The sequence below is a fragment of the Lynx canadensis genome, chromosome X (assembly GCF_007474595.2).
Source record: "Lynx canadensis isolate LIC74 chromosome X, mLynCan4.pri.v2, whole genome shotgun sequence".
NCBI lineage: Eukaryota > Metazoa > Chordata > Mammalia > Carnivora > Felidae > Lynx > Lynx canadensis.
Window position 1 is genome coordinate 23,110,124 of NC_044321.2, and position 12,707 is coordinate 23,122,830.

At 40.4% G+C, this 12,707-nt stretch overlaps 1 protein-coding gene across 1 annotated transcript; it reads left to right on the forward strand.

The window, feature by feature from the left end:
- The first annotated feature begins 6,513 nt into the window (after window positions 1–6,513).
- LOC115507832 (melanoma-associated antigen B18-like) lies at window positions 6,514–7,560 on the forward strand. The gene is made up of 2 exons (XM_030306329.1): window positions 6,514–6,683; window positions 6,780–7,560. The coding sequence occupies exons 1-2, from the start codon at window positions 6,514–6,516 to the stop codon at window positions 7,558–7,560; spliced, it is 951 nt and encodes a 316-aa protein (XP_030162189.1).
- Window positions 7,561–12,707: the final 5,147 nt, after the last annotated feature.

The window sequence follows — 12,707 nt, forward strand, 5'->3', positions numbered from 1 at the left end:
ATTGGGAAGTAAGAGATACTCATAACACCTAAGCAATTCAAAAATATAGAGAATAAATAGCATATTAAACCTAAAGAATATGCCATATTAACAAAATGAAAGATAAAAATCATATGATCATCTTGATAGATGCAAAAAAAAGCATTTGACAAAATTCAATAACCATTTATGGTAAAAACTCTCAACAAAATAGGTTTAGAGGGAATGTACCTTAACATAATAAAGGCCATATGTAACAAATTCACAGGTAACACCATACTCAAGTGGTGAAAAACTGAAAACTTCTGTAAGATCAGGAACAAGACAAAGATGCTCACTCTCATTGCTTTTATGTAACATAGTATTATAATGTTAATCATAGCAGCTAGGGGAAAAAAGGCATCCAAATTGGAAAGGAAGAAGTAAAACTGTCACTATTTATAGATGACATGATGCTACATACAGAAAACCCTGAAAACTCAGCCAAAAAACTTCAGAATGAATAAATTAATTCAGTAAAGTTGTAGGATGCAAAATCAATATAAAGAAATTTTTGAATTTCCATGCACCAACAATAAACTAGAGAAATCAAGAAAACAATCCCATTTATAATTGCATCAGAAAGAATAAAATACATAGGACTATATTTAACCAAAGAGGTGAAAGACCTGTATTCTGAAAACTATAATACATTGATGAAGAAAACTGAAGCTGATATGAATAAATGGAAAGATATACTGTGATCATGGATTATAAGAATTAATATACTTAAAATGTCCATATTACTCAAAGTAATCTACAGATTCAATGCTATCTTTATACCAATACCGATAGCATTTTTCAGAGAACTAGAACAAATAAATCTAAAATTTGTATGGAACCATAAAAGACCCCAAATATCCAACAATCTTGAGAAAGAAGAGCAAACCTGTAAGTTATACATGCCTAGATTTCAACTTGTACTTCAAGGCTGTAGTAATTAAAACAGTATGGAACTGACAAAACAAACAAACAAACAAACAAAACAGACACATAGATCAATGGAACAGAATAGAGAGCCCAGAAATAAATCCACATTCATGTGGTCAATGAATCTATGACAAAGGAGTCAAGAATATACCATGGGGAAAGGAAAGTCTCTTCAATAAATGGTGTTGTAAAACTGGACATGCAAAAGAATGAAACTGGACCACTTTCTCACACCATATAGAAAAATAAATGTAAAATGGATTAAAGACTCAAATGTAAGAAGTGATACCAAAAAATTCCTAAAAGAAAACATAGGCAATAAGCTCTTTGACCATAGCCTTGGGTTATTTTTTTTGGATCTGTTTCCTTAGGCAAGGACAACAAAAACAAAAATAAACAAATGGGACAACATTGAATCAAAAGTGTATGCACAGCAAAAAGAAATGAAAAGGCAACCTACTGGATAGGAGAAGATATTTGTAAATGATCTCTCTCATAAGGGGTCAACATCAAAAATATATAAAGAACACCTATAACTCAATGGCAAAACAAAACAAAACAAAATAAAACAACAACAAAAAAAACAATCCTATTAAAAAAGGGCAGAATACCTGAATAGACATTTTTCCAAAGAAGACATGAAGACTGCCAAAAGGCATTCAACAGCATTAATCATTAGGGGAACGTAAATCAAAACCACAATGAGATATCAATTTACACCTGTGAGAATAGCTAGAATCAAAAAGACTAGGAATAGCAACTGTTGGTGACAATGTGGAGAAGAGAGAACCCTCATGCACTGTTGATGGGAAAATAAAATGGTGCAGCCACTATGAAAAACAGTATGGAGGTTTGTCCAAAAATTAAACTACCATATGATCCAGCAATCCCACTTCTAGGTATTTATCCAAAGAAAATGACTACCCTAATTGAAAAAAACATGCATTCCTATGTCATCACAGCATTATTTACAATAGCCAAGATATAGAAGAAACCTAAGTGTCCATTGATAAATGAATGGGTAAGGAAGATGTGATATATACATATCCATAAAAAAGAATAGAATCTTGCCATTTGTGACACATGGATGGAAACCTAGAGGGTATTAGTCTAAGTGAAATAAGTCAGATAAAGACAAATATCATATGATTCCAATTATATGTGGGGCTTAAAAAACAAAACAAACAAGCAAAAAAAAAAAAAAAACAAGCAAAACCCAAACAGATCCATAGATACAGATAAACTGATGGTTGTCAGAGGGGAGAGGGGTGGATGGGATGGGTAAAGTAGGTGAAGGTGATTAAGAGGTACAGTCTTCCAGTGACAAAACAAATAAGCCATGGGGATTTAATGTATGGCATAAGGAATATAGTCAATAATATTGTAACAACTGTGTATGTTGACAGATGATAACTAGATTTATTGTGAAGACCATTCTGTAATGTGTATAAATATCAAGTCACTATGTTGTACACCTGAAAGACATACAATCATGTATGTCAATATTATTTAATAAAAAATGCTAAAGAAGTAGAAGTTAAAAAATAATATGCATAAATGCAGAAATAAGTAAATAGAAAATAGTAAAGCCAACTAAAGCCAGTTCTTCAAAAAAATTTATGGAATATACAACTGCTCATTGTACTCTTCTCTGTACTGTTTTATACCTTTAATAATTTCTTTAGTGAAAATGTTTATTATAAATATGTATTTATACCACATTTTCTTTACCCATTCATCTGCTGATAAACCCTTAGGTTGCTTCCCTTTTTGGCTATCATGAATAATACTGCAATGAATATGGGGGTGCAAATACCTCTTCAAGATCTTGAATTTAATTCCTCTGCATAAATATCCAAGAGTGGGATTACACACACTTAAAATTTTGTTAAGACAGTAGATCAAATGTTATATGTTCTTTTTTTTACCACAATAAATAAAACATGTTTTTTAAGCTTTAAAATCCAGGTTAAATGGATTAGTTCCTGGAGAAACATAATTAACTAAATTTTTCCAAGCAGAAACAGAGAACTCCAGTCAAATAACACAAACTGAAACTGTAGTCTACATTCCAGCCCCCTCAAAATATTCCAGGACCAGTCAGATTTGGAATCTAGTTGCACCAAATAGTTAGGGAAAAACTAATGCCATCTTACATAAACTCTTCCAAATCATACAAAAATACAGGAAATTACTAAACTCATTTTAACAGGTTTGCTGATCTTGATACAAAGACCACATAGGGATACCCAAAGAAAAAATCTCTTGAGCCAAGCTCTGTCACAGAGAGGCATCTATCCTAAATAAATTTATAGCATATCCAATATAGCAGTGAATAAACAGGCTAAGTTCAGTAACTATAAAGATATTAAAATATTAGAAAAAATTTCCAGCTGGAATTTCTCTACATTAATAGATTAGAGAACAAAACACATTTGGTCATGTCTAGAGGTGGATAAAAAGCCTTTTAAAAAATATTTAGCACCAATTGATGGTAAAGAAAGTTTCAGCAAAATAACATTTGAAGAGAATTTCCACTTCCTAAAATGTACAGCAAATTTACATAAATGTGAAACATTGGAAGCATTCCCATCAAAGATAGGACAAAGACACAGATGTTATGGTACCATACCTTCTATTTAAAGGTGGATGGGAATATATAACTACAGGAATGAGAGTAGCAAAATAAACAAGAAAAAGGAATATTGATATGATTGAGATAATAAATGGTGACAATACGATCTTTAATTGGAAAATCCAAAGGAACCAGTGTACAAAATATTCAAAAGAATAAGATACTCCAAAGCTGTTGCATATAAGATTACCAAAATTGGCAACCTAGCCACATAAAATCAATAACTAATTAGGATAATTAATAGAAAATATCCCAATAACAACAGCAGCAATATCCAAAATTTATCCAAAAATACACCTAATAAAAATGTACACAATCTTTTTGGAGGCAACTATAAATATTTAGTGATACACTTAGAGAAAGAAGTCACAAATAAATAGAGGAATACACTATGTTTATTCATGGGAAAAATAATTTTGCAAAGATGTCTTTCTCCTAAAATTAATTACAGATTTAAATATGGACTGCTATTATACTGAGTTGTGCCATTTCCTCAACCTCTAATTCAGATATTGAAGCCTTAATCCCCAAGGTGACTATCTTTGGAGATACTTTAGGGAGGCTAATAAGGTTAAAAAAGCTTTAAAAAGGTGAGGCACTAATCTAATAGGGCTGATATTAGAAGAGGAAGAGACACAAGTGATCACTCTCTGTGCATTTAGAGAAGAGTCCATGTGAGGACACAGCAAGAAGGTGCCCAAATGCAAAGCCAGGAAGTGAGCTCTTACCAGAAACTGAACCTGCCCTCACCTGTATCTGGGGCTACTAGCCTTTAGAACTTTGAGAAAATAAATTTTGTTATTAAGACACCCAGCCTGTGGTATTCCATTACCGCAGCTGGAGCATGCTAATACACTGCCTCACATACAGCTTCCAAAATAATACGAGACTCAGGCTGCTGTTTCCTAAAATCAACCCTAGAGAAACTATAAAAGGGAGAACGAAAGAACAGTATTAGCAAGAGCAAAACACCGTAGATGAGAAATCCCTGAAAGAGACTAAGTCTGTGTTGAACCAGAAGCTGTATGCGGGCAGGTGGGGGCAGGCCCTGAAGTTGGAACTGTCCTGTAGCCTACAAAACAAGATTGGTCAGAGGACAGGTTTTAAGTGCAGCCTTTGATTCTTTCACAGTGCCTTGGGACAATGAATTTCTACTGCTTTAGTGAAGGGAGCTCAGGGTGTTCCTCAGAGGCTGAATGGCCAGGACCATGGGAGTAATATCAGGACAGCATCAACGTTTGGGGTTGTTTGAAACCGTATGAGTTCAGAGACTGTGCAATAACCACCTGAAACCTCTTTAGAGGGTAGGTACCAGACTTTTTTTGTTTTGTAATATTATAATCAAATAAAAAGGAATAGAAAGAAGGAATCCCACTTAAGAAGGGTAGGTAATCTTTCATGAAAAAAAAACCACATAGATACACACAGACTTGTTAAAGATGTAAATGTATTTCTTACTACAGATGAGGCTCAAAAATATAAAATAAAAGTTACTGCACTGGACTGAGCAATGTTAGACAGTGTCAACAGATCTGAGTCTCACAAAATCATGCAGCTCAGTCTCTTCCTTTGAAAGTAGATCTTTTAGAGTACAAGGTTCCCACGTCTAAGTCTGGGTGGCAAAAGACCACCACGGGCCTCTGTATTTCTCCTATTACAGCCCACCACCCGTCCTACTACCCTGTCTTACACTGCAGTTTCCCCAGCTCAGATCTGGCTGGGGACTTGGCAATTTTCTGCAAGGTTTGCAGTAGGGAAGCTGCTCAGACCTTTCAGAGAGTTGGTATTTCTCAAGAGGACACCCTACTCCCTGCCTCCACCCTCAGGATAGACTGGACAACACACCCCAGAGCTGAGAACCCTGCACACAGCCCTACCCCTGCTTTCACTCCTGGAAAGCAGAGAGCAGAGCTTGTCAGCATGAGGTACTGACTGACTTCTACCTCCAGGGTCGCAGGTCTGAGGAGGGCAGCCTCAGGTCTGCAGAGGAAATAGGCAATGCTTAGGGTCAAGGTGACTATCCTTCCTTAGAACTGTGGGAATATGTAGAACAAAGGAAACCTCACAGAACCCCGCCCCCCCTCCCACGCGCAGAGGCCCGAGGCCTGGCTGTTAACGCCCCTTCAATTCCGTTTCAGGGTCTCAGAGAATGAAGACTTTGATCTGAGGCTGGTGGACTGAGATCAAAAGAGTGAAGAATCCCAGGCTCTATTTGGAGTCCAGGAGAGGAGTCTGAGTGAGGACTGAGGGTATTCCCAACCCCGCAGAGGGCCCTGCCCTTGCAACCTACCCTGGGAGGCCCCAGGTGGGGCTGTCACCTCCGGGAGATGGGGGGTTTGGTCTGATGGGAGTGGGTACACGGCTGAGCACTGAAAACCCTAATCATCTAGGACTGTGGGGATCCCACAAAACTCTGCTCCTGTTGTCAGCTCTGGAAGGCTGCAGCATGAGTGGCTCTTTCTCATTTGCTCCCCAAGAATCTCACGGCGGTAAGGTCATCGGTGTAAAGAGTTTAGCTTCAGAGCTGTAGAGGGGAGGAGGCCCTGGGCACTGCCAACAGTTGACAGGATGATCCTAAATGTGAACTGAGAATTCTCCACCTCAGAACAGAGGGGACCGTACAGAAACTATAACCTGCCAGCCCTTGCTCTCGGCCACCAAGTTGATCCCGGCAGGGCTGGCAGCTGCAGTCTAAGGCACACTCTAACTTCCTCTTCAGGGTTCTCAGGGGACACACTGATTAGAAAAGGAGCCCTGTGTGGTCTTAGAGCAGTGTTGTCAGGGAAGCCTGCAGAAGTGGCTTTGGTTAAAGCCAAGGTGAAATGTCCCTGCTGAAGGCGCACACACTATCTCATTCTCCCTCCTCTAGGTGCCCTCATTGCCTGCCCTCCTGCCCACATTAATGCCTACTGTCCCCGACCAGTGTCACCATGCCTCGGGGGCAAAAGAGTAAGCTTCGTGCCCGTGAGAAACGCCATCAGGCCCGGATCGAGGCTCAGCGTGCCCAGGATGCTCAGGCCACTGCAGCAGAGGAAGAACAGCCCTCCACTTCCTCCTTTTCTCCTTCTGGTGGTAATGCCCAGAGCTCCTCAGCTGCTGGGTCAGGTAGAAAAACCCAGGGGTTTCGGAAAGCCCCATCCACTACTACTACTTCTGCAGGTGTTTCACATACAAAATCTGATAAAAGTGCCAAGAGCCAAGATGAGGAAAAACCAAGCACCTCTCAGGCACAACCCAACACTGGTCGTTACCATAGAACCCCTCTAGATGACAAGGCGATTCTATTGGTGCAATTCCTGCTGCGCAAGTATAACATGAGGGAGCCCATAACAAAGGAAGACATGATTAAGCATGTCATCAAAAAGCACAAGGTGCATTTCCGTGAGATTCTCAGGAAAGCCTCTGAGCTAATGGTGCTGGCCTTTGGCATTGATCTGAAGGAAGTCGACCCTACCAGGCACCACTATGCCCTTATCAGCAAATTGCAGCGCACCAATGATGACAGGCTGAGGGGTGAGGAAATCATGCCCCAGACCGGCCTCTTGATGACCGTCCTCTGTGTGATCTTCATGAAGGGCAACTGTGCCACTGAAAAGGATATGTGGGAAGTGCTTAATGTGATGGGGATATATGCTGATAAGAAACACTTCATCTATGGGGATCCCAAGAAGCTCATCACTGAAGTTTGGGTGCAGGAAAGGTACCTCCTGTACCGCCAGGTGTCCAACAGCAATCCTCCATGCCGTGAGTTCCTGTGGGGTCCAAGAGCCTATGCCGAGACCAGCAAGATGAAAGTCCTTGAATTCTTGGCCAAGATCCATGATACCGTCCCCAGTGCCTTCCCATCCTGGTATGAAGAGGCTTTGCAAGATGAGGAACAGCGAGCCCAAGCCAGATTTACAGGTCTGGTTCATACTGGTGCCCTGGCCACTGGGCCTTCCATGGCCAATTTTGGCAGCTTCTCCCACCTGTATTGAAATCTGAAGCACTTTCCTCACTTTGTGTTTGAAGTAGTGTGAGGGCTTAGGTGGTGCTAGCTAGAGGGGACATAGTGCATATCGTACATTCTACATAAATAACTTACAAATTTATCTCTTGTTGAAAGTTATCAAATGTTTCTGTTTTTGGAAAGTTTAATTAGCTTCACAATATATTACACATTTGATGCTGTTTATGAGGTTTAAGAGTATGAGTTTCGCTATTTTCTAAAACAAATTGGTAACCTTCCATCTTATTTAGTGATCTGGAACAAGAAAACATAGTACTGCAATTGCCATTTTTTTGGAAATGTGAAAAAAATTAGCAACAAAATAGCTGGAGTCAAAATATTGAGAAAAAAGTAAGATGGTAAATTTTTGGTTTTCTTTATTCCATGTACTTTGCTCTTCTGTAAAATAAAAGTTACATGCCTGAAATTTCTTCATTCAAGAATGTACGAGAAAATAAATCATAATAAATTGCTCACTGTCTTTTTTTTTTTATTCTTCCAACATTAAATGAGCATCTGCTCTTTGGAAGGCTCCATAGTAGTGTGGGGGGTGGTAAGAAAAAAAAGATGGAGTCATTGCCCATAAAAGGAAGATGGTGAGATAGACAAAAAAGAAGGATGAGGTGGGACAGGAAGGGGAGGTCCAGATGAGAGCAGTCAAATGTAAACATCCTGAAGCAAGACAATTTGAGGCCTTGGGAAACTTGAAACCCTTCAATGGGAGGTAATTGTAAGATAAGATGGGTGGTAGGTCAAAGGAGGGTGCAAGGATGGTCAGGGTTAGGGGAGGGTGCGAGGGTGGCAGGTTGGAGGAGGGTATGAGGGTGGTGGGGGGGGAGGGTGTGAGGTGGTAGAGGTTGCAAGGTGGTCGGTTGGGGGGGTGCAAGAGTGGTGGGTCTTGGGGGGAGGGTACGAGATGGCAGAGGGTTTGAAGTGGTGGGGTGGGAGATGTGAGGGTGGTGGGCCATGGGGGAGGGTGTGAAGGTGGTGGTTCGGAGAAGCATGTGAGGGTGGTAAGCAGCGACCAGACCCTTGGGTGATGTGTGTCAGAGTTGAGAAACTAGGCCTCCAATGGGTAACTGCTTTTAGCAGTTATTTTGGGATCCTGGATAAACCAGACACAAATATTTACCCAGGTAGTGATGGAAGATGCCCTGTGCTCTGGATCCAATGCAGGTGAACATAGCACACAAACTAGGTATTTTATCTGTATCATCACCAGAGAGTTTCTGATAAATAAGAGTAATACTTCCTTGAGACTAGATGCCCAGAAGCCACTATGCTGTCCCTCTTTGCCATGGGCTGGGAGAAACAGAGCCTGTTCCATTCAAAGGGCATTTAACTAGGTTATCTTGAGTAAAATTTAGCAAATCACTTATAGGGAGGGTTTGACTTTGGTAGGGGTTAAATGAATAAAAATAGGGGTTATTTGGATCAAAGAGGAGCTGGGAGGGAGGGGAGGAGTTGGTTCTTAATATACATTTTAGGAGCTTTGAGTTGCATCCAGATGGGGAAGATTCCCCAACATCCAAATTCAATAGCATATCCTCTAAGTGGGATGATTTACTAGGGTAATTTTTCTTTCTAAGAATTCTTGGCTGACTTGGTGCACAGTATCCTACAGCACTGCATATTCTCAGACATCTCCTAGTTTAAAGCAACAAAACAAAAAAACAAAAATCTCAGCAGGAACTTTGGTATTATCTGGGATCAAAAAAGCCATAGCAATAATTGCCATTCTTTAAAGTTTCAATGTACACCAGTCACTGTGCCATGTGCTTCACATACACTGTACACATTCTAACAGTTCTAGAAGATACCACTTATAAAACTCATTTCTTTGATGAAGAATATAAGACTCATAGGGTTTGGTAATGTGTTCAGTTCACACAATGAGTGACAGAGCTGGGACTCAAGCTCTGGTCTGATTACTCTGGAGCCCACACAGTGCCACTCCTCCCAGCCTGAGGCCAACCTTCTGTCCTGTAATTTCTCTTCTCACTATCCCATGATGTCTCTCAGGCAATGAAAGAAGGACGCTTTGGCCAAACTACTAAAAGCAGCCCAAAAGAAGGAAGGTAAAAATGAGAATCAGGCACAATTTGGGCATTGTCCCCGGGGTTCATGTCCCTAGGATCTCCTGGCCCCTCGCCCCAGGGTCCCCCCGACAGCTGGCTCTGCCCTGGTCTCAGCACAAATGTCCACTCCCGGCACTCTCCTGCATGACGGCTCCCTCCCCTGGGACTTCCCCAGTGGGCCCTCATGTCCATACCGGGACCTGACCTTCAGGCCAGCTCTCTCCTGGGTCCTCCCCTGGAGGCTGCACCCTGCTCCTGGAGGAACAGACAGCTCTCAGGCTGCACCCTCCTCTGATTTAGAGCATTCCAACTCCCTGCAGCTCCCATCAGGCCCCCTGGCTCCCTTCTGACAGCAACTTCCCTTCCATGTAATTCTGACAGTGTGGTTTTAGACACCTCCTTGCCTTCACCACTCCCCCACCCCCACCCCGCCCAGGAGCTTCACCACATTCACAAAGTATTTTCAAGTCTGCTGGTGACTAAAGTCTGATTTGGCACACAGCCTACTGTTTCTTGTTTCTTGGGACATAACCCTTAAGTTAGAGAGGACGTTTTGGAAACCACCCTGATATCTGCAATAGAGCTTTAATGAGCTGAATTATTTGAGATTGGTCACTGATCACATACAACAATAAATGAATTTACCTTGTCGGTCAAAACCAAAGCCTCCTCCTTCAGTAGTAGATGAGAAAAGGCTCGTGGAAATCACTGTATAAACACACATGTACATAGAATTCCTAAAACCCATGAGTCCTTCTAGGAGGTGGAAAATGGTTCTATGGCAGTTGGGCTATCCTTAATAAGAAAAAGTCAACATTGTTCCACTGTCTCCTCTATGTTTTCCCATGAGGAAAATTTTACTTTAATTTGTTTTTGTTGCTGTTGCTGGCCTTAGGTAACAGTGCACATACTTTTATTGTCCCCAAATTCTAACAGCATGGATAAATAATAATTCCCCTTCCTTACTACATCCCTCCAAAATTCATCCCTCTTTTCAGAAGTAACAAAAGCCCAAAATTTGTGTGTTATTTTAAAATTTATTCTAGACTTTCCCTTGTATTGATGTGTTATAAACACAAATTGTGAGTTTTTAATATGGATAGATAACAGTGTACATATTATTTTGCCTCCTGCCCTTGTCACTTGCTAAAACGAATGCAGGATCTTTCCATGAGAACAGATATAGATCCACCTCACTCTTTTAATTCCTCCAAGTATTCTAAAGTGCATATGTGCCATATTTAACTTAACCATTCTGCTCCTGATGGACACATAAACTGTTTCCCATACACTGCTATGATTACTAGAACTGATATCCACATCAGTGAGCATGAATTCTTGGGCGAATATGCATGTTTTCTTGTAGGAAAAACATAGCAAAGTGTAAGTTGGATTAAAGTAGAAAAATGTGGTGATTGTAAATTTTTATAAATATTGCTGAAATTCTATTCTAATAAAGCAGTGCTGACTCATACTCTCGCGTTTAATGCATGTAAATGATTTATACTCTCACAGACATTTATTTTACCAACTTTAAAAATTTTGGCCAAACTTTTGGATGAAAATATATTGTCTCACAGTTATTTTAATTTCCCTGTTTTCTAAGTAGGTTGAGCAGAAAATTAACTTAATCTCTCATCCATAGAAAGCGGGATTTCTTCAGTGATGCTTTGAGTACCAGAATTCCTCTGGGCATGCTTTAAAATTCTGAAATGTCAATAAGCCTTTTCCCTTTACTTTAAGGAAGAAGGATTTGATCAGAATAATCAGGTGCCAGGCAATGGGTCCAGACAGAACAACCTCATCTAGTGAGGAACATCAGGAGCACTTGGGGACAGTGCAATGACTAGAGTATATGAGAGGGACCATGAAGTTAAGAGAGCACACACGGGTCCCTAAAGGCCAGGATTCCATGACATAATCTGTATCTAACTGTTATATAGTGGTTGTAAACATTTTAGACATAGGACCTCTGATTCTAATTTAAGCCTTCCCCAGAAACCCAATCCATGATTTGAAGGCAGAAAAATGTGGGTGAAGAAGGGATTGTAATTAAGCCCATTGTCCCACCCACTCAGCACCCTTTCATCCTTCTTAGGGCTGTGGGCCCTGAAACTCAAACAATTCTGGAGTTCCCTAAGCACTGATAGGAAATCTTGGTGCTATGATTCTTCTGATTCTTGTGGGTCCTACTTGGAAACTTTGTAAGTTGGGACCAAAGTAGCATTTAGTGTCTAGCTAATCTTGCCTCACTATTGAGGCAAAACACTTCTGAGTGCTCTGATGGCCCTTGAATTCTGTAGTTTTCCACGTTGACTGATGGGAACAGGAACTACTGCCAGTCTTGTGCGAGCTCCAGAATTCCAGAAGCTCTCCTCTACCGGATATTTTGTATGGTGAATTCTAGACACTTTGGCCTCCCCTAATTCCAAACTTTATCTCTTCAACTCACGGAAACGGCAAGCTCTGCCTGTGTTTCCTCACCTTGCACTAACTCCTGGAAATTCTTTTAAGGCAGTAAGCTGGGACAACCATAGGGCTCACTTTTTATGTTTCCCAAATCTCAGTGATCATTCTTCTTCATTACCTGGTGCGCAGGGTCTTGCAAACCACTGTTCCATATGTTTTTCATTTCTTTTGTTTTTGTTGTTCTTGTTGTTGTTTCTAGCATGAGGGTAAATAAAGTCCTTGCTGCTAATTTTGATGGGAAACAGAACTTGACCCTTTAAAATTTTCATATAGGTGGAACTATACAATACGTTCTCTTTAGTGTCTGACTCCTTTCACTTAGTATGTTTTTGAGCTTCATCCATGTTGTAGCATGTAAAAGAGGGTTTTTTTTTCCTTTCCTTATTGAGTAATTTGTCTTTAGAGTCGTCTTCCATGGTATATAGCATTCCAAAATTTGTAGGCACATTTATGAAGATAGTCATTTGGGTTGTTTCGAGTTTCGTGATGGAACAGATGCGCTATTATCATTCACGTACAACTCTGTTTTTTAGATATGTTTGCATTTATCTTGAGTAAATTTTTAGAAGTGGAATTTCTGGGCCATAAG

What these genes read in the sequence shown, in the direction of transcription:
- LOC115507832 (XM_030306329.1), top strand. Translation starts at nt 6,514, where the DNA reads ATGCCTCGGGGGCAAAAGAGTAAGCTTCGTGCCCGTGAGAAACGCCAT. An exon ending in CAGAGCTCCTCAGCTGCTGG is followed by an intron (nt 6,684 to 6,779) that starts GTCAGGTAGAAA and finishes AAGTGCCAAGAG; the next exon opens with CCAAGATGAGGAAAAACCAA.